The 22055-nt window shown below is 42.8% G+C and overlaps 1 protein-coding gene across 4 annotated transcripts in view; it reads right to left on the minus strand.

The window, feature by feature from the left end:
- Positions 1-22055, minus strand: part of PPFIA2 (PTPRF interacting protein alpha 2) — an 854871-nt gene that overhangs the window by 242524 nt on the left and 590292 nt on the right. For all 4 annotated transcript variants that reach the window (XM_019514802.1, XM_019514801.1, XM_019514804.1 and 1 more), the window contains one exon: positions 13941-14057. In XM_019514802.1, the coding sequence (XP_019370347.1) occupies positions 13941-14057 (117 nt within the window). The remainder of the gene's footprint in view (positions 1-13940; positions 14058-22055) is intronic.

Consider the following 22055-nt stretch of genomic DNA (forward strand, 5'->3'; position numbering starts at 1 on the left):
GTGCAGTTGTTGTTTGGTCTCTCCTACGTATTTTCCATCAGGGCATTTGGTGCCCTGATGGAGATATGTATTGTGAAGATATCTCCATACTGGATATATTTTGGGCAGGTTTTGCATATCTTGTCATGGCATGGTCTGGTTCCATTCAGTGTGTTTTGGGCTGTAGGAAGTTGGCTTCTGGTGATGAGGTTAGTGAGGTTCAGTCCTTGTTTGAATTTACAAACCACTTTTCACAGATGAGTCTATGAACTGCACTTCATCAACCTCCTAGGTGTGGAAAGTCATGGACTCAATTATAGGCATTGGAATTCTGACACACTACAACCTGTCAGACATCCGACTCCCCAGGCACCTCTCCACTTTACCTGGTACATCCCCCTTCCCCCCAACCCTAGCCTGTCCCTCACCCCCTAACACCTCTATTTCCATTTTCACTGACTGGCTTTCTTGCTTGCTTTGCCTTTCCATCCAGGAAGAGCACACACACCAACTGCAGGTGCTTCCTCAACCTGATGAAGGGTTTTCAGCCCATAGGCTTGCTAAGATATATTTCTCCAACTACTCATTTGGTCTACTAAAAGATATCAGATTGACCTAAAGAACTCTGTCTGCCATGTCCTTAGACCAACATGGCTACAACCTACACCTCTGGCACCTGTCCCCAGTCAGCTGACTGGAAGGAGGCAGGGCCCTGATTGGAGGATTGGACCAAAAGGAAGTTAATTAGGTTCAATAAAGAAAAGTGCAAAGTCCTGCACTTAGGACAGAACAATCCCATGCACTGGTACAGGCTGGAAACTGATTGGTAAGCAGCTTTCCAGAAAAGGACCTGGGGGTTACAGTGGACAATAAAATGAATATGACCCAGCAGTGTGCCCTTGTTGTGAAGAAGGCTAAGAGAATGCTGGGTGGCATTAGTAGGAGCGTTGCCAGCAGATTGAGGGAAGTGATTATTCTCCTCTATTCAGGACTGGTTAGGCTACATCTGGAGTACCATGTCTGGTTTTGGGCCCTGCACTACAGAAAGGATGTGGATAAGAGTCTAGCAGAGGGTAGCAAAAATGCTTAGGAGCCAGGGAACCTGATTTTATGAGGGAACAGGCTGAGGGAACTGGGTTCATTTAGTCTGCAGAAGGGAAAACTGAGGGGTGATTTAATTGCAGCCTTCAACTACCTGAAGGGTGGTTCCAAAGAGGATGGAGTTAGACTGTTGGCAGGTGGCAGAATAAGGAGCAATGGTCTCAAGTTGCAGCAAGGGAAGTTTAGATTACACATTAGGAAAAAAATTATCACTAGGAGGGTAGTAAAGCACTGGAACAGGTTACTCAGAGAGGCTGCGGAAACCTCCATCTTTGGAGGTTGTTAAGACCACGGTAGACAAAGCCTTCACTGGGATGATCTGGTTGCGGATGGTCCTGGTTTGAGCAGAGGATTGGACTAGATGACCTCCTGAGATCCCTTCCAACCCTGTTTTGTATGATTGTTGCTGCACCTGCTTAGGAATATGAGAAGTACTCATCTCCCACTGGGAGCACTTGGCCCTAATACTCACAGTGGTAGGGGCCCACAATGTTCAAATCCACCCTCTTCCTTTCAACTGAGGACAACTGTGGCCATACCATTTCATTACATAAAACTCCTCCGCACCTTGACAACCCACAAAAAGGATAATGTTTTAAAAAGAGATAACTCCTTATCAAACCAGATGAGCAGTATTCTGAGAGCAAAAGAGCAGCAAAATACAAGGATGGAATTGATGCCACAGAGTAAGAATCATGCTTGAACTGATTTAAAAAAAGGAGAACTAGCAAGTGATTCTGTAAGCAGATCACTCACCCAGCTTCCTTAGCTAGGTCAGTCATCTCAGTTCAGGCTTTCAAAACAGTTTTTATACATCTCAGAGAGGCTTCACCACCATAATAAACAAGTCAGTTAATCCAAGCAATAAAACAACAAGACAAACAAACCACCCAGAACCTGCTGGCTTCCTTCAGGCAGGGAGAAAGGACCTTTCTGGTTCTGTGCTTCTCCTCAGCACCAGCCTGTCCTCTCCTCCCCTCTCACTCTGCTCATGCAATTCATACTTCTCTTTGTGGCTCTGCCCTCCTTGGCTAGTCAACAGTTTCAGCTGAATCACAGCCTTCCAGCCAGGCAGACTATTAACTGCTGGCCACTTGCAGCTGGATTTCAGTCCAATGAAGGCTGAGAACCTTCTTGCATATTCATTAACTGTAGTATGAAATATCACTTCACTAATATCTCAACCATACAATTATTTGAATCTTAAACCAAAGGACAGCTCTTGACCCATAGCAGAATCACAGAAGTACAAGTGACACACCTATGCAACAGAAATGTAGCTTTCAGCAAGAAACTTGCGAGCTGGCTGCTATGCAGATATTACAAAGTATGCAAATATTGTTTTAAACCATAACGATTAATTAATTCAGAAAAGTTTACAGTGACATTCTCCTAATGAAAAGATGACAGGAGGGGTGTAAAGCAGGGGTATCAAAATCATCCTGCCCTGTGGGGGCCAGATCAGGCCCACAAACCTGCCCAACATGTAGGGCTAGGCCAGCATGGATGCCACATGCAGTGCACATCCTGGATTGGTCCCGTGTGCTGCATGTCCTGGACTGGCCCCACGCATTGCATGCTGTGCACGGACTGGGGCCAGGGTTGGGACTGGGGCTGGGGCTGTGGTGTGGTGCATGGCGCAAGCAAAGGCTACACCAGCCAGATGATAGGGCTCTACAGACCATATCTTTGGCACATCTGGCCTAAGGGTATAAACAGAAGTAACTGTATTGATATCAAGGATACCAACATGGGCTGTTACAGTGTAATTGCTAGGGCTTCACAAAGCTTTGGTCACTAATTTGATTCAGAGGAGATTTGGTCTGATTTGGTGGCCAAATCTCCAAATCTGAATCGAATCAGGAAACCCATTAATCTCTCTGAATCAAATCAGAAGCCTCTGATTCAATTTGGAGAGATTCGATTATTCGGCCATAGACACAGCTTTATATGTTTTTTCTATATACCTCGAGGTACTAGGTGTGGCTTGAGGTACCAGGTGTGGCTCATGAATGCTGAGATGCTGGGGTGGATGGAGCTCCCACGGGAGCATGGGGGGGGGGGTTCCCCAGTGCGCTCAGCAGCAGGCCCTGAACTGGGTCTGCTGCTGAGTGTGCGAGGGACCCTTGCCTACCATCCAGCTTGATGACTGGTGTCTTCTGGGTCTGGGGGGGCACTTGGGGTTCCCTTGCAGCTGATTGCTGAGCTGGGGGAGCACTGGGGGGAGGGGATAGGGGCCCCCCTGCATGCTCCCCAGTGGACCCAGAAGTGGCCCAGAAGTACTTTCTGTCCACTTCTGGGTCCAGCGCTAAACACATGGGGGACCTTCCCATGCTCCTGTGGGATGCTCTATCCACCCCACCATCTCAGTGTTCATGAGCCACGACTGGTACCTCGAGGTACATAGAAAAAACATATAAAGCTGTTTCTATGGCCAAATCACTGATTCTCAGAATCAGAATCGAATCTTCAGATTCAGCCAAATCTAATCAGGACAGTAATCTGAATCAGCAAATCAAATCACTGTCCACTGTTCAATGAGGCTGAATCGGAATCTGAATCTAATATTACTCACTTTGCACACCCCTAGTAACTCCATGCTACATCTGCATTATTCCATAACAATACAAGGGTAGCAAAATTGCTATAATTATAACCATTTTCTCAACTCATGTCATAGTTGTGGCAGTTTAGCTAACCTGTGTCACTATAGGATTATGCAAATGAAACAGTTAGGCTATTATAGCTCCCCGCACTCCCTTCCTGAAAGCAGCTAAGAAGTATGTTTGTCCATAGCCCTCCAAATAATCAAAGATAAATCAGTATATATAATATATATAGGTACTAATATTATTTGTATTAATAACATTTATTATATAATACTAGCTAAAGACAACAAATAACTTTCCAAACATTAAACAAACCTCCCAATGTCCAAATGACATAGATTTATATGAACTCAATTTTAAAGATAGAAAATTTGGTGAATATGAAATATAGGTAAGTAAAAGCTCATATTTTAAAAGCATTATGTAACTGTAGGCATTTTTAAGTCTTAGTACCCACGCATGGATACATACGTTGTTTTTGTTCCCATGAGTACTAAAAATGAGTGGCTAAACTTCAGGTAGAGCTATAGATGATTCCAAAGTTGTCTTGGGTATCAAAATCAGGGAGTGACACTTAGAAGTATATATTTTTTAATTTGAACCTAGGAGACAAAGGCAAAGGCAAGCAGTCAGGTGGTGGCCCTAGATTTTGGGAGGGCGAACTTCAACGAGCTAAGGAAGATAGTTGGAGAAGCGCTGAAGTCTCAGAGAGGAGGGGAGCCAGGGGTCAAAGGGGAGTGGTCGCTCCTTAAGGAGACGATTCTCCAAGCCCAGAGGAAGGTAATCCCCAGGAGGGTCAAAGGGGGCAGGAGAGCATATAAGCCTCCATGGCTCACTAAAAACATCCGGGAATGTCTCCTTGCCAAAAAGGAGGCTTACTCCCAATGGAAAGGAGGGGTCATCACTAAGGAGGACTATTCAGCAGTTGCTCGGGGATGTAGGGGGATGGTTAGGAAGGCCAAGGCAGAGATGGAACAGGGGCTGGCTTCCCGGATTAAGGACAACAAGAAGTCCTTTTTTAAGTACATAGGGAGAAGAAAGAAGGCCCCAGGAAATGTGGGGCCCTTGCAGGACAAGACGGGGAATCTGGTTGTCACGCCAGACGACAAAGCCAACATATTTAATAACTTCTTTGCCTCTGTCTTCCTCAGTAAGGACCAGAACTGCCACCTCCCTGCTGGGCCCCCTTTGGGCCCCGGGGGAGGCTCACCTGGGCCTAGAGTGAGTGAGGATTTAGTTAGGGAGCTTCTGGAGGGGCTGGACATTTTTAAGTCAGCCGGCCCGGATGATCTTCACCCTAGAGTCCTGAAGGAACTCGCTGGGGTCATTGCAAGTCCCCTGGCACGGCTTTATGAACACTCGTGGTGCTCTGGAGAGGTGCCGGAGGACTGGAAGAGGGCCAACGTGGTTCCCATCTTCAAAAAGGGAAGGAAAGAGGACCTGGGGAACTACAGGCCAGTCAGCCTTACCTCGATCCTGGGCAAGCTGTTCGAGAAAATTATTCTGGCACGCATCCAGGAGGGGCCAGCAGGGAACGGCATGCTCAGGGGCAACCAGCATGGGTTCATCAGCGGCAGGTCCTGTCAGACCAACCTGGTGGCCTTTTACGACCAGGTCACTAAATCATTGGATGCAGGGGTGGCAGTGGATATAGTTTTCCTAGACTTCAGGAAGGCTTTTGATACTGTCTCTCACCCCATTCTCATTAGGAAGCTGGGGGACTGTGGCGTAGACACCCATACAGTCCAATGGGTCGCCAACTGGTTAGAGAGTCGCACCCAGAGGGTGGTAGTGGATGGGTCCTTCTCGACCTGGAAGGACGTGGGAAGTGGGGTCCCACAGGGCTCGGTCCTTGGGCCTGCACTGTTCAATATCTTCATCAGTGATTTGGACGAGGGGGTGCAAAGCACCCTGTTCAAGTTTGCTGATGACACTAAGATGTGGGGGGATGTGGGCACAATAGAGGGGAGCAACAGGCTACAGTTGGACCTAGATAGGTTACAAGGATGGGCGGAGGAGAACAGGATGGGGTTTAACACGGACAAGTGTAAGGTGATGCACCTGGGGAGGAACAATAGGCACCACACATACAGGCTGGGGAACTCCCCTCTTGTCAGCACGGAGGTGGAAAAGGATCTGGGAGTCATTATTGACTCCAAGATGAACATGAGTCGGCAATGTGGGGAGGCGGCTAGGAAGGCCAACTGCACCTTGTCGTGCATCCACAGATGCATCTCGAGCAGGTCCAAGGAGGTGATCCTCCCCCTCTATGCGGCACTGGTCAGGCCGCAGCTGGAGTACTGCGTCCAGTTCTGGGCGCCGCACTTTAAGAGGGATGTGGACAGCATCGAGAGGGTCCAGAGGAGGGCCACTCGTATGATCAAGGGACAGCAGGGTAGGTCCTATGAGGAAAGGTTGCGGGACCTGAACCTGTTCAGCCTTCAAAAGAGAAGGCTGAGGGGGGATCTTGTGGCCTGTTATAAACTGGTTAGGGGGGATCAGCAGGCGCTGGGGGAGTCCCTGTTCCCCCGAGCGCCGCAAGGAGTGACCAGGAACAATGGTCACAAGCTGGCGGAGGGAAGGTTTAAGTTGGATATCAGGAGGTGCTACTTCACGGTCAGGGCGGCTAGGGTCTGGAACCAGCTTCCAAGTGATGTGGTGCAGGCTCCCACCCTGGGGGTTTTTAAGAGGAGGTTGGACGACCACCTTACTGGGGTCGTTTGACCCCAGTGCTCTTCCTGCCATGGCAGGGGGTCGGACTAGATGATCTGCTCAGGTCCCTTCCGACCCTAGAAACTATGAAACTATGAGACTGCACTCCACCGAAAATCTGCGATATAGATAGCAATAGGACTCAGGTCTCTGTCCCTGTGCTTTGTCAGAACACAGTCTTTTCAAGATCACTGTGTGAAAGGCTATAGGAAATGTTAAAAAAAACCAAAGTGTGCCAAAATCAGCTTGTGGATCTGATGCACAAGATTTGATACACAAGAAAGAAGGGAAGAGCTAATAAAATAAACAATGTTATTAGCTATATGTATGAGTGTGTGTAGCTAATAACGTTGTTTATATATACATACATAGCTAATAACGGGGTGTGTGTGTGTGTGTGTGTGTGTGTATTACAGGCAATACAGTGGAAAAAATGCAACTGACAACTAAAATACAAACAAAAATAATATCATCATAACCAATAAATCATAATGCAAACAAAAGAAGCAAGCAAACTAAAAAAACCCACATAACAACAGCACTATATTCAAATTGCCTCAAACTATTCTGGAAGACTCTTTTTTTCTTATGGATGAAGGCTGTTACCTTCGTAGCTTGCCTTCTGTTTTGAGTTTACTGGAGCCACATATAGCATTAGTTCTCTTCTCTGCAATTTCTAAGAATTCCCTCACACCTCTAATAATTTATTCCCCCTCTCACAGAAATCTCTCTACTGAACCTTTCTCCTTTCTTTCAAGATCATAAAACACTGTTGTTAAAATAATCTTTTTTCCCCAAAACTCTATTTCAATTTTCTCTTCAAACACCATCTTTATCTTCCTTTTACTGTCTGCATCAAGCCATCAAAGCTCAAGCTTCTTATCTTTGCCTCAAAGGCTCCAAGTTATTCTGGTTCCATCCATCTTTCAGTTCTTATCTTCTATTCTTCTTTCAGATACCTACAAGTTTCTCCAGTACTATGGTCTTCAATGCCCCTTTCAGGTGGGCTTTTGCTCTTTTTTCCTTGTCTTTTCCAAACAGTTTATCTGCACAAGAAATACCTCACCCTCACAGACTACTGAAAATATATTGGAATAGCTTTTGGAAGTTTATTCTGAAGAGATAAAACAATACCTTGTGCTTTTACACAGCAAGAGCTGCTTAGTGGCCATGGGCCACATACAACAAAATCCTCTGTGTTCTAACCAGCTGCTCTTCTTTAGTGGTCCTGCCAATCCAATATAACAGGTCAGAAGTCTGCCTCTTGCACCATATCACTCAGTCAAGCGCGGCAATCCATTTTCAGTCAACGTATAATTTGAATCCTCAAGTTTATGGACTAGATCTTATTCCACCCATTAGGTACCTAAGTGGATTAAGGTGCCTGAGTGTGATCCTATTCTACCCTACTCAATACCTGAAGAAACATTAATGTTACAAAGGTAGGCACTTTTGTAACACAACATGCCATCCTCTTAGCTTTAAGACGATCACAAATACATGGAGGAGGAGTAGGGATGGGGGGAATTTCTTGTTACGTTAACTGACTTTCCTGGACTTGAGCAGGATGGAATGAGATTTCCCTTAGGCCCCTAGCAGCTAGAATAAATTCTGGTTCTAGATTTCTTAGGAACAAGCAGCATGATACACAGTATATGAGATGGATTTTATGGAATAAGTGGGGAGGTGAGAGACAGATGGATTTCTAGGAACTTAGAAAGGAGAGCTCAGTAAGCTGATTTTTGGAAAGCAAGCAAGATTTGACTAAAAAGTTCATTTATATATTTAATCTGTCATTTATAAGGCCATCTTAATCTCTGATCAGGCCTCTAGAACCAACAAGTTTGCATTATACACATATACAAATATACCATACACACATATTCTGTTACTTCTCTTAATGCATGAATCCAGTGTCTTACTAAAGATTCTTTAAAGTTGGAATTTTGAGACCTGCTCATGCATTACTAAGTAGATTAATAACCTGGCTGCACTCTCTTCTACAGTCCTTGCTCAGAGCTCCTTAGTATTACTGCTACTACCAGTGCGTCAAACAGTCCTAATTTAAATCTCCTTCAAACGCATATTTCTCCAAATTAGCTTACAAATATTAATGAATTAAAGGAAGAAGTTAGAGATTAGCAGATCATCACATTATCAACGGCATTTTTCATTAAAATGTATTATATAGCTCTAATTTAAAGGATGAATCTTTTGGGGTAAGAATCGTATTGTCCCACTATGTTTCATATATCACACAATTTGTTTCTCTAATTTGCAACCAACACAGGCGCCCACTGTCCTTTAAAAAAACAGTCAACAAGTCCTCCAGATAAGGACTCCAAGGGTGGAATTCTACTGCCATTTATGTGCCAAAATGGCAGTTTTCTGGCCACATAGGCGGCATTTTTGGCACTTAAGCACGGTTTATGATTGTATTGCACCTGCAGTGGGGATATGTAAGTAAGTGTCCACATGGCACTGAGCATGTGCAGTAGGTCACATAAAGCTGGGCAGGTACTTGGCTATGTATGTATGTGCCTGACCACGAGTTCCAGAAAAGTGGAAGACCCAGGTGCAAGCCCCCTCCCGCCCCACCCACACGCCCAGCTGACTAGGACAGTGCTCTAAGCACCATGCTACAAGGCAGGCATGATTGAATCCACTGTCCAGCCCACCTTTTAAAGCTGAGGCCCTGCACCCTGCATTTGAGAGGTCATTACATGAAACTGATAAAGAGTAATGAGGAAGTTTCTGCCCCATTAGAATCATGGATCTAAGCCAGAACCCAGGGCTTGCTCCTTTCCAGAGCAGCTGCCAAGTCCTTCTAGCTTATTCTCTTTCTCCTTATCTCTCACATCTTCCCCCATCTTTCCTTTAAGGCAAATTTAACACTGGGTTTGTTTTTTTCTTTGCAAGCTATGCTTAACACATCTAAAAAGTTATGTTACTTAATCCTGATCTTCAGTTCTTTATTGATTAATCAAGTGCTGAAGAAATAGAGGATATGCCTGCATGTTTGCATACTGTTAAGATACTGAAATACACACATTCCATTAATTCCTACTTTTTAATAAAAGTTCTCTTTTTCTAGTTCCTGCCAGTAAGACATTTATTTCTTGCATTCTGTTTTTTTGTCAGGTCCCTGTGGGGTGATATATATAAATTGCAGATCCAGTTGTCAGTAAGAAGTAAAAAGTACAGTGTTTTATGGCCCTATAAAACTACTGTTATAGCTGGCCAGAGTTCTGAAGGAACTGACAAATATAATCTGACTTACTGGCAAATTACTGCAAGGTATCCCTATGGTTTTGACCAAAGGCTAACTCTGATGACTGTAGAAAATGAGATTATATTCTGACAATCCAGCCCTGCTCCTCCCTTCCTCTACCCCTCACGCAGATTTGCCTACATTTTACATACATGTCATATACTCTACATCTTCCCACACTTCTAATCTTGATTCCACAAAATTCTGAACCATTTTTATCTCTTCTGACTTAATCTTTTTTTAATATCAAAAAATAAGAATTAATATTCAGCTTCAAAACACTGTCTGTTACTCAGTGTTGCCAACTGCTGTTGTCTGTGGGATTTATTGGTGATGTTGAAGTGATGTTGTAGTGATCTAGGAACTGCATGAGAAGGAAGAGGCTTTGTGGGTGATAGCTTTTATTGGACTAACTATATGGCTGGGATAAAGTTAGACAACCTTTCAAATGCAAAGTACTCTTCATCAGGTTTGAGGGAAGAAGCATGCATAGCAATGATCAAAATTTACAAAATGCCTTCAAAAGGTGAGGTTTGGAACAAAAATTCATAAATTGGAATCGGCAATGAGAGCCAAGGACTGAACACTGATGCTGACTTTATGGCATGCTATAATCTACATAATTACTGAAATTCTTCCTTCACCTACAGGAGGAGGGAAAATGACCCTTCTCCCTTTTGATAGGTGTTCATCTTCCATTAGTAAAGCTTCTTGTTTTCTGTTAGTTGTTTACCTTGTTCTCTTCTCCAGTTTCACAGCCCTTTCACAGCCCTACAGGATTTATTGCAATATTTCTGTTTTAAATGTGTTCATGTTATAGTGTTGTGTTCCTCAGTCTAACCATAAGGCTAGTATGTGGGGAAGGAATGGGTTAAGAGACAGTGAATAGGAGCAGAGGAGGTGGCTGCTTCCCAACCATGCACAGGGAGTCTTTCTCTACTTCTGCATTACTGCCAGGGACCAGAGGAATGGAGCAAGCACTGCTTCACATGCCTTCTACAGATAGGGATCACCCAAGTCTGGAGAAGGCAGGGAAAGCAGGGGAGAGGAGGAGCTGCAAGATAAATACCTGTATGCTCCTCTCCCAGAATGACTGTTCCCAAACTTGCCTTTCCCAGAAATTTCCACTGGTAGAAGTGAATGTCTTTGATTCATTCATCCTTGAGATAATAAAAAACTCTTTCCTATAGCTAAGGTTGTGGGTGCCCCACTTCACTTCAGGTACAGTACCGTCAGTAAGATCCAAAAGTGTCTGTCACGAATGCTGTACCAATATTATCAGAAAAAAAAACACCTGACAACCAAGAAGCAGCCACCTTCCACTCTCATCCAGAGCTATAAACCCTTATAATAAGGCCACAAGCATTTTCACACAAAAGGGTAATATGTCAATTTGTTTCTCATTTGAATGAAAATATTGTCTTGTACCTGAAACTACTAGGTAGACAAGCTTATAAAAATGTAGATACTATAAAATCTTACATCTTGTTATTTTTGTATATTTATAGGAAGTCACAGTGTTCAATTTGAATGTAATCTGAAATGAGGTTGGGCTGCCAGGGATGAACACCTTTCAGAAGAGGCCTGATGTGTCCAGGAAAATTATTATGAACATAGGTAATACTTGGAACACAACCAAAGAATTTTGCTCTTTAAAACCATACTAAGAGGTCTTGTTGAGACCTTGGAGAAAGCAGTGGGGGTGGAAACATGCATTGTGTTTGGTTGTCTTTGTGCTGCTGTAAATATTTTTATGGTGGTCTAAAGGCCAAGCAAACCGGCATTCATACCCCTTTGTCACTCTAAAAATGCCCACAATTTATGGCTGCAATGAAGTTGGCATCAGTTGGTACTACTGTTCAGTGACCAACATCTATTTATTTTATGGTGTGAGAATGCCAGCAATTCAAAGCTTCCCCTGCTTTCCAGTTGCCCTGGGTAGGTGCTCCTTGGCTTTGAGAGGCTTGATCCTGCACACACTGGGAATACCTACGCAAACTGAGCCCCTCAAATCTTAGGAGAACACAACACCTATTGTCCTGCACCATCAATAGTCAGGACAACAGGTAACATTTCTTTTGACCAATGAAACAGATCGGCTGCGAGAGGCACACATCCAGGCACAGCTGATTGGCTTCATTTGGAGATGTCTACTTCTAGCGTGCAAGTCAAATTTTTAAGGACATTTAGAGCTAAATCCTATTTCATCTTATAGGTCTAAATGCTATGTGTGCAGCTGTCCAACTGTCATTTTGGGCACTTACACACAGAGTTTGTGACCCAGCTTTGTCACCAGAAACTCATGTAGGTACACTATCCTAAGTAGACCTGCGCTCTGTCAGGAAGCTGCAGGACAAAAAAGAGAATTTACTTGCCTATTGGACAGACAAGAGGTGGCAATGCTTCACTATGGCTCAGTGATTAGTCTTCTTTGCTAGGTGTAGGAGATGCAGATTTAAACCCAACATAAGCGGGGCCTAGAACTTTGGTTTTCCATTCTCTGAGAAAGTACCTTAACCACTAATTAAACTACTAGTATAAAAAACAGGAGGGCTGTCCTCTGACTGGTGTATGCACCAGGACGAGTCTATTTAACTAAAGGGCAAAACAGAATTGGAAATGTGTTTACATGCCAAAAACAAGTTACACAGCGGTATATACATCATTTAGGCACATAAAGCAAAGTATCTTCCATTGAGTTCAAAGAGAGTTAAGTGCCTAATAACTTTAGAAATCTGATCCTTTTTTCCATTGTGTTACTCTCTTCATACCTACTTACTGATTTTACACGTGTGTGACAGGAATTAACTTATTGTTTGTAAAGTGCTTTGACAAGATAAAACACCCAAGCTGTAGGAATGCTAAGCACTACTACTATTAATATTATTTTATAGTTTTTGGAATCATAGAGTCATAGAAAATGAGGGTTGGAAGGGACCTCAGGAGGTCATCTACTCCAATCCCCTGCTCAAAGTAGGACCATTGCCAACTAGATCATTCCAGCTAGGCTTTTGTCAAGCCAGCCCTTAAAAACCTCCAAGGATGGAGATTCCACCACATCTTCAGGTATCTTGTTTCAGTGCTTTACCATCCTAATATCCAACTTAAACCTCCCTTGCTGCAACTTGAGACCATTGATCCTTGTTTTGTCATCTGTCACCATTGACAAGTCTAGTTCCATCCTCTTCAGATAGTTAAAGGCTGCTACCAAAATTAGGACAGAGTGGGCGCATCTACACATTGCCCTACGGTGATGTAGCGGTGCACTATGTTGCTGTAAGGCACGCTGCGGTGATATAGCGATCATGTGGGTCTACATGTGATCACTAGCTACATTGCCATAGCAGTGCACTCCCTGCTTATAGCGCGCCACTATGGCAACAGAGCAGGGAAATTTAACCATGTGTTGCCCATACTGTGCAGTATGGGCAGCTACTATGCCGTGTTTTAGTACTTCCAAAAGGAAGTACTAAAGCACGGTGCAGTAACAGGGTCATATGGCAACGTGTAGACACACCCAGTGTACACTGATTAGAAGTGCAAAAACTAGTGTGCATTAATTAGAAGTTCAAAAACAAAGAGTGGGAATAGAATGATAAGGAAGCATTACAACAAAATATCAGAAAGAGAAGATCTGCAAATATTTAGCATATTTGATTAAACTACTTGTCAGTGAAAAGTAAATTTTAGAACAGAACAATAGGTATAATGATCTTCTGATTTGTGGATCTACTTGTTCACCAAGACAATATTTTAGCTGTTCTAGTGCAATTCTCAAGAGTCAAGTGATCTGTTGTACCCTCAGTAGCCTGTCCTGAGTTTTTCTTATAGGAAAAAATAATTTCTAGATGGGGCAACATAAAAGTCATAGTGGCAAAGATTGCAGGAGATTGGGCTGAATCATAGATTTCACAGATTCCACAGACATTAGGACTGGAAGGTACAGTCCTTGCGAAATCATCTGGTCCAGCCCCTTGCCCAAGGGCAGGAAGTCAGCTGCGGTCAGAGAACCCCAGCAAATTAATTATCCAAACTCTTCTTGAATGTGTCCAGAGTAGGTGCTTGCACCAGTTCATCACTGAGATGGCATGTCCACATTTTGGTTTGCATTATTTGTCTCTTACATACATTAGAAACTTTCTATAGTCAGGATCCAACAATCTGTGTGGAACAAACTGGGCTGGGCATTCAATTCTAATAAGCATTTTAATCTTATTTCAAAGTTACTTTTTGTCCTGTCTTAAGAACAAAAACTTAATGTTTCATACCTTTTCATGAACTTTTTGTCCTGGCTCCATTCCTTCAATATGTTCTGATTCAGCAGGTCCCTCTCCAGATGCCATTTTCCTTTGAATATGTGCATTTTGTTCTCGTAAAGCTACAATCTGTAAAAATCAATCAGTCAATCAATTAATCAATTAATCAAGATGAACATAATTGAAATCACTAAACAGGTAAGTATTATGTTTTTAAGGTCTTGATTTGACCCACAGAGGCACAAGGAACTCCATTTGAAGAATTAGTCCTGTATTTATATAAAAGGGATATGTATCATTGATGAATGATAAAAATGAATAAGAGATACATTTACAATAAGCAATAACTAATATTGAAAGCACAACATGAACTTATATTTCTAATCTTACCTAGTCCTAGCTACTAGTTCAATATATGAAAACATATTAGATTGATGATTTCAGTCCCCTGCAAGGACAGGGCATAGTTTTACATACAGGACACAATAACTATTAAGCTGACACTGAGGAAGTACATTGCTAAAAGGATAAGGCACACTACAAAAAGAAGTGTCAGTTTTAAGCAGGACTTTCCTAACGTTCAGTGATTGTGACATACATTCTTAAAGCATGCTATCTGGTGAGAAAAGCAACTATGTAAAAATAGCATTACCTTATTCAACACATTACTTCCATTAACTGCCTACTTAATGGGATAAATTAGGTCCCCCCTTAACTTATGTTTACTCTCATTTTTACCTAAACTATACCAATAGAGTTTTCTCCAGAATGAGCTTCTGGGGTTTCAGTGAGACAATACATTAAATACACGGTGCCCAATCTAAATTGTGTATGTAAATGCTGTAGGACTTGGGGGATAAGAGCCAAACTAATTCACAACACACTGAATTTCAAGTTACAGCCCTTGGTGCATTTGAATGGCTCTTGCTGATTTCAGTGTTAAGACTGACATTAAATGCAGATTTTTTTTGTCATGGATGTATATAGGAAAGTGTAAAGTAAGTGCGGATATAGCCATCTGAATAAATCTGCATTCTTACATAGTGATCCAAAAATAGCCTAGTTTCAAATGTGTTTTGGCAGCATGAGAAGGACAGGGTACAGCTCGAAGTATTAAAATATTAGTCACACAAAATACATTTATTCATAACCCTTATTAATACTTATAAGTGCAAGTTTCTGAACAACTTGATTTCTACTCACATTATTTTTGTTCAGACTTGTAAACCTTTTCTTTGCAAAGCTAAACAAAAGAAATAAGTCTCTGCCTACAGAATATTCCTAGTATTTAATCATAAAAATAGATTTGGGGCAGACTGAGAAGGCCACTTCTAGATAGTCGTTGCAATGCACTAACTTGTGGACATCACTTGTCCTTCACATGAAACACAGACTTTAAATCAATGCAAGGGGGGTGAATGGACACCTACTATCAGACCTGAAATTTGATATGGCTGTCTGTTACAGTAGTCCACGAATAGAAACTTTATTATGACTGCACTAGTCAATATTCCTCCGCTATATCCAATGCAACTTAGCCTCCATTTACCTCACCATAAATATCACTGCATAAACCATTCTGTTGTTTGAACTGGGGCAGTCCAGTTTCTAACCAGATGGAGACTACCCCCCTCTGATGCTGACAATCATCATCACTGGCATGGGGAGTGTTGAGATGTGGTGTGGCAGCCCCACTAGCCACATGTTTAATTTAAAGCACAAAGCAAATTAGCTACACAGATGTTCCACATTATATGTAGATGTTCCATTATAGGTGGACTATCTTTGTGGCTGTTTTCTTATTTTATTGCATCATTTATTGGCTGAACTTGTGGCATGGTTGCTATTTATGGCATGGTTAATGTTATGTGTACAATAAAAGTAACATTTGCCTTGGCTCTATGATAGCAAAGCTACCCTGGTGTTTGTTTAGAGTTTTGCTACTTCCCTTTGTCTGCTTTACAATAATTCCCCTTTTTGTCTCAACTGGGAAGTGTGGCCACCTTGGAATAGTAGGCAGGAGAAATGGACTCAATAAGAATCAACACAGGCAATCAATTTTTCTCCTAGTCGCAGTTTTTGTTAAGAAGAAATAAATCTCTAGTAGTTATTATGGCTGTTGAGAAAAATCTTTAAACCATAGATTAACGGCACATCTATACTACACATTTTTGTTGGCACAGCCACGTAGACAAGGAGTTGCAGAAATCATGTCCCTTACTGACACCTATGTTTGCTAAACCACTCATGTTGACCTAACTTATACCAGTAAGAATGTAAACTGGCCAGAACAGTGTCAGTTCACTGTGAAGGTGGTTTGTGCAAGCCAGAGAAGAACTTTTGCCAGTATAATTCACATCTCCAGTAAGGAGGATTGCTAGTTAAGCTATATGAACCATTATTTATTTGATACAATATTATTTTGCAATTTTCTGTTAAAAGAATGTTAGTACTGGTGATCTAAGTCCTTGTCTTTTATTTAATTACGTTAATGAGGTGTGTTGGTTTGTTGGGAAGAGTCCTCATAGAGGCACAGTTATACTGGTACAACACAATTCATAAGGCATAACTTGTTTTGATTCACCAAACTGCAACAAGTTATGCTGGCATAACTACTTTTGCAACAGCATATTGCATTCACAGTAAAAGAAGGTGATTTTTTAACTATGCCAGTATTTGGGACCTGATTATATGTACCTGAAAGGATAACTGATATCCCCTCTGGCTCTAGGGGACAGGAGTAGGATCACTGGCATCAAACTGGATCAGGGGAGATCAGGCTAAAAATTAGGAAGAGCTCTCAGACTATGAAGACAAGTATTGGAACAGACTACCTATATAAGTTGCGGAATCTCTATCCCTGGAAATTTTCAAGAGCAGGCTAGATAGACATTTAACGGGGATAGCTTAGTCAGAGACAGTTTAGTCCTGCCTTGAGCAGGCTGCTAGCTCACATGAGGTTCCTTCTCACCCTTTTTTCCTATGATTCTATGACTTCTGCCATCTTTGGAAGGAAAACAGATATTGTGCCTTAATATAATTCAATTATGAATTAAAAGTAAACAGATTAGCAAATTAGTATGGTCACACCTTCATGTTAAATACTTGTGGGGTGTCACATGATGATGGATCTCTAAATGGGATTCTAACGTTTCCTCCAACATCAGGGGATTGTACACAGTGACCCAGCAGGGCCCTTCTTCAATCCTATATCTGTGTGCAATTTTTCTAACTGTAGAGGTAATAGTCTGCTTTCATTTATGTGATGGGAATAAAAGTGCAACCGCGATTCTATTACTCTAAAAGGGAGTATTACGGAGAGCCATGTTTTCTATCTGAGATCAAATGTGCTTCATTTATAAAAAAAACCCACTCCTCCCCACCCTCCAAAATACCTACTCAGCAATTTGATTTTGAATCAACAGAGCTGACCTGGATTTTTTCCATCTCGGACTCCATCACCATAATGAATATTTGGTAGGTTGAAAACTCTCTGCTACACCTGAGCTTGCCACTGTCTTCAAATGAAGACACTAAACGACAACCTAAATGAATACCTGAGCAATGCCAGTAGCAATGCTGGGGTTTCACAGGTGCCTCTAATTGGAATGCAATAACTAATTTTGTTGCTCACACACAAGAACAAAGTAGTTAGTTGATGCTCTCTGCTGCATTTGCTCTGCACAACTAACCAGAGTGCACAATGACAACATTCATGCTTTCTGAAATACCCACTGCCAGGGCAGAGGGACATAGTCCTTACTTGGGCTCTGGTATTGGAGCCTGCCCCAGCAGCAGACAGTTCCTGGGGGCAGGGAGCAATCTCCTGCCCTCTGGTGCCTGGTTGACCGGGTGCAGATTTGCTCCCAGTCAGGTGTCTACATGAGCACTACTGCACAGTAAGTAATCACAAGTAAATTTGCTACTTGCATTTGCAGGTAGCAAATTTACTCACAATTACCGAGGTTTACTTTGCAGTAAGCATGTGCATGTGTAGACACACATGCTTACTGTGTAGTAAACTACGCTACTGAACAGTAAGGCATCTCATGTAGATGCACCCAGTTTTACACAGTACCTTCTCTGAATGGCACTGTATTTTGCCTCAACTTAAGCCAAAAAAGTCAATCCATATGCACCAGAGTGAGAGGAGAATATTAAATGCCAGATCTGTCAAATATCATATATTTTGGGGCAAAGGACTGAGCAGATGGAGAGAAGAAATGTACCCATAATTATCAGTAACAACAAAATGGATTCTGGGGTCAACACTAGTCTAGTCTTGTCCACCACTTCTATTGAGAACTTGCCTTGCCTCCAGAAAATATAACTAGAACATGTACTTGACAAACAGGTCTTAAGAAAAATATAGGCAGTATATGATGTTCTGTAAAGATCAGCTGCCATCATTGTTGGTAATCCCTCTATATAAGGCTGACAGTCTTCCAGTATATAGGGAAGTCATCAGTGAGTCTGTAGATGACTGAGGAAGCCAATCTGAGAACTGCATGTTTGACTGCAGACATGGCTAGTACTTCCAGGAGGAAAGAGTAGATTTTAGGGTGATGTCATGGCCTGGCCCTTTTTCTTTGTCTCTCTCATCTATCTACCTCCATAGTGAAATGAGTTTGCTTGAAATGATCGAGGCCTTGCCATACATCATGGCAAAATTATGGATGATTCAGTGCTTGAGTCTCCCAGATACTGCATTTCTTCATCTTGGCCATCAAGGTGTCCTTGAATCTCTTCTTTTGCCCAGCTCTAGAACAGGGACCATGACTGAGTTGGGAGAATAAACTTGTTTTGGGAGCTAATTGTCAGGCGTCTTTATGACATGCCCTGTCCAACAAAGCTGGTGCCATATAAACCTGACTTCAAGGCTGGTGGTGCTTTCTTGAGTCTGAACCCTGGAATTCATTCTTCTGTCCATCCAATTGATATAGAGGATTTTCTAAAGACACCACTGATGGTAATGTTGAATATCTTCCTGGTGTTTTTGATGTGTCATCTAAGTTTCATGCCCATACAACAGGACAGAGATGACAACAGCCTGGGAGACAAAAAGTTGGGTTTGGGTCCTAATGTCATGATCATCCAAGACATGATTTCAAAGACATCCCAAGGCAGCATTAGCAGATTTTATCTGGTGTTGCATCTCATCGTCTATGTTTACTTGTTGGAAAAGGTATGATTACCCAGGTAGGTGAAATACTCAAATTTCTTCAAATTCTTTTTGTAATTGATGGAGTAGCATCTGATTGGTGTGGGATAGGTTGATAAAGTAACTTGGTTTTCCTTAAGTTGACAGTAAGTCCAAGCACTTCATAGACTTCACAGAAGCAAATGAAGTACCCTGAAGCTCTTCATTTAAATGGGCACATGCCACACAATCATCACCTTATTAAAGATCTGTCATGGAGGTGTTCATCACATAACCAATTGATGTTGAAGATATTCCTATCTGTAGAATACTGGATACTGACTCCAGATGGGAGTCTTTCAGTACTGATATGTGGAATAGCTGTGATATAGATGGAAAAGAGTGTTGGTTCAATCACACCTTACTTGACTCCAGTTCTAACAGTGAAGGGGTCCATTACATAGGACAGTTGCTGTCATGTCATAGTTTGTTGGGAAGTTTGGTGGTAGTAACAAATTTTGGCAGGCCTCCTCATCAGAATCTTCCATAGGGCCTCTCTGTTGATGGAATCAGAAGCCTTAGTTTGGCCTAATGAGCAAACCCTGGGCAAACCCTGTGGGAGAGTGAGGGTAAGGGTGGTAGAGAAGTGTGGTTGGAGGGGCAGGGTGGATATGGGACAAAAGTTCTACCTATGCTGGGGACTCACAATCAGTCTGTGGCTGCTCCTGCTGCATCTGCCATAGCCATAACTACAGGCACAGAATTGTCTACTTCCCTGGTTGTTGCTCTGATGAGCAACATGGATTTTTGCACCTTACTGTTGCTACAAAAGCAATGCTGTGGGGCTGCTTTTGCTGCTAACGTGCAGACTTCATGGGGATAGGGGCAATTCTGGTGCCCCCCTTCCTCCCCCCAGGACTACTGCCTTCCTTGCACACTCCAAGTTACATTACTGAAGTCAGGTCAATGAAGGCCATGTAAAAATCTTCTTGTTGCTCACAGCACTTCTGAAGTTGCCTATCAAGAAAGATCATATCTGTTGCACCTCCGAGTGGTCTGAAATGACACTGGGACTTGAGTAGAATCTCCTTAGTGTGGAAAGTAAGTCTTTTGTGGAGAACGGGGGCAAGGATCTTCAGAATGTGTTACCATGAAAATTGCTGCAATCCAATATATCTCCTTTCTTGAATATGGTTACTTTACAATTCTGGCATGTCTCAAGTCACTGGGAATCTGATTATGTTTCAAGATTTTCATAATAAATGACATGTCGTTGGTGAGAGATTTTTTCCACCATGCTTATAAATTTCATCTGGCATTCCTCAGGACCACACATTTAATTGTTTATATCTGCTTAGAGGTTTTCAGGGCCTCTTGATAAGCTGGTGGTAGTCCTTACTAGAATTGTTGTGGAATGACTTTGATGGTATTGTCTTCAACATTAGCATCTGAGTTCCGAAAGCTTTCCTTCTACCATGTGTTAATGGTAGAGCTGTGAAGAACACCAACTGCCTAAGGAAGGTTTCTAGGGTCTGATCTCGGGCAGTTCTACAGTGAGGAATAGCTGGGAAAGGAGATATTTGTTAAGGTATGGGAGAAGCAATTTAAGAATTGCATTTAAGAATATAGAAGGAACCAGAAAGGTCCTGGTTTCACAGCCTGCAGAGCATACATGTAATGCTTCATCATGCAGGGTGAAAGCTTACTGGGTATATCTATATCAGAGATCTGGCCTGTGGAGTCATACCATCTGGCCCACTGGAATTTGGGGTCAGGGATAGGGGGCCTGGTCTACTGCAGAATATAGAACCGTTTGGTTCTGATGAACATGGTTGTTGTCAGCAGGGGGATGAGCAAGGGTTGTATAGATACATCATAGTTCCGTGACTGTGCTCACTCTGCAGCTGCCAGACATTGGCCACCAATGCTTGGCAGCACTGCTGTTACTGCCCAAAGATCCTCCCACCACCAGATCCCCACTGAAATCACTGGATATACTGCATTGCCACTATCCCTATGGATCTGACCTGGGATAAGTCTGACTAGTGAGGAGGATTTTAAACTAGACTTACTAGGGGATGGAGAACAAAGCCCTGTGGTAAGTGGGGAAGTGGGAGACCTAGAGGAAGAGCAAGCAGGAGGGAGCAACAGTGGGGTATTCTCATACTTTTTGGGAAATCAGGGCAATTGACCAGTTAACTTAGGTGCCTGTACATGAATGCACGGAGCCTGGGAAACAAGCAGGAAGGGTTGGAAGTCCTTGCACAGTCTCAGAACTATGAAGTGATCAGAATAACAGAGACTTGGTGACACAGATTGCATGACTGGAGTGCAGTTATGGATGGGTGCAAACTGTTCAGGAAGGACAGGGAGGGTAGAAGAGGAGTTGTTCTTTATGTAAAAGAGCCATATGATTGTTCAGAGCTCCAGTATGAAAGTGGAGATACACCTGTTGAAAGTCTCAGGGTTAAGGTTAGAGGGGAGAGCAACAAGGTTGATATTCAGTGGGTGTCTGCTATAGGAAGTGATGGATGAGGCTTTCTTTAAACAGCTAGTGGAAGTTTCCCAATCACAAGCCCTGGTTCTCATGGGGGATTTCAATCACCCTGACATCTGCTGGGAGCGCAGTACAGCAATGCAAAGGCAATCCAGGAAGTTTTTGGAGATTGTTGGGAACAACTTCCTGGTGCAAGTGTTGGAGCAGCTAACTAGGGGCTCTGTTCTTCTTGATCAGTGGCTCACAAACAGGGATGAATCGGTGGGGAATGTAGTAGTGGATGGCAAGTTGGGCAGCGGTGGCCATGAGATGATTGAGTTCAGGTAATCCCCAGGAGGGTCAAAGGGGGCAGGAGAACATATAAGCCTCCATGGCTCACTAAAAACATCCGGGAATGTCTCCTTGCCAAAAAGGAGGCTTACTCCCAGTGGAAAGGAGGGGTCATCACTAAGGAGAACTATTCTACAGTTGCTCGGGGATGTAGGGGTGT

This window comes from Gavialis gangeticus, unplaced genomic scaffold (genome assembly GCF_001723915.1).
Source record: "Gavialis gangeticus isolate Ggan-Ray unplaced genomic scaffold, GavGan_comp1, whole genome shotgun sequence".
Lineage (NCBI taxonomy): Eukaryota > Metazoa > Chordata > Crocodylia > Gavialidae > Gavialis > Gavialis gangeticus.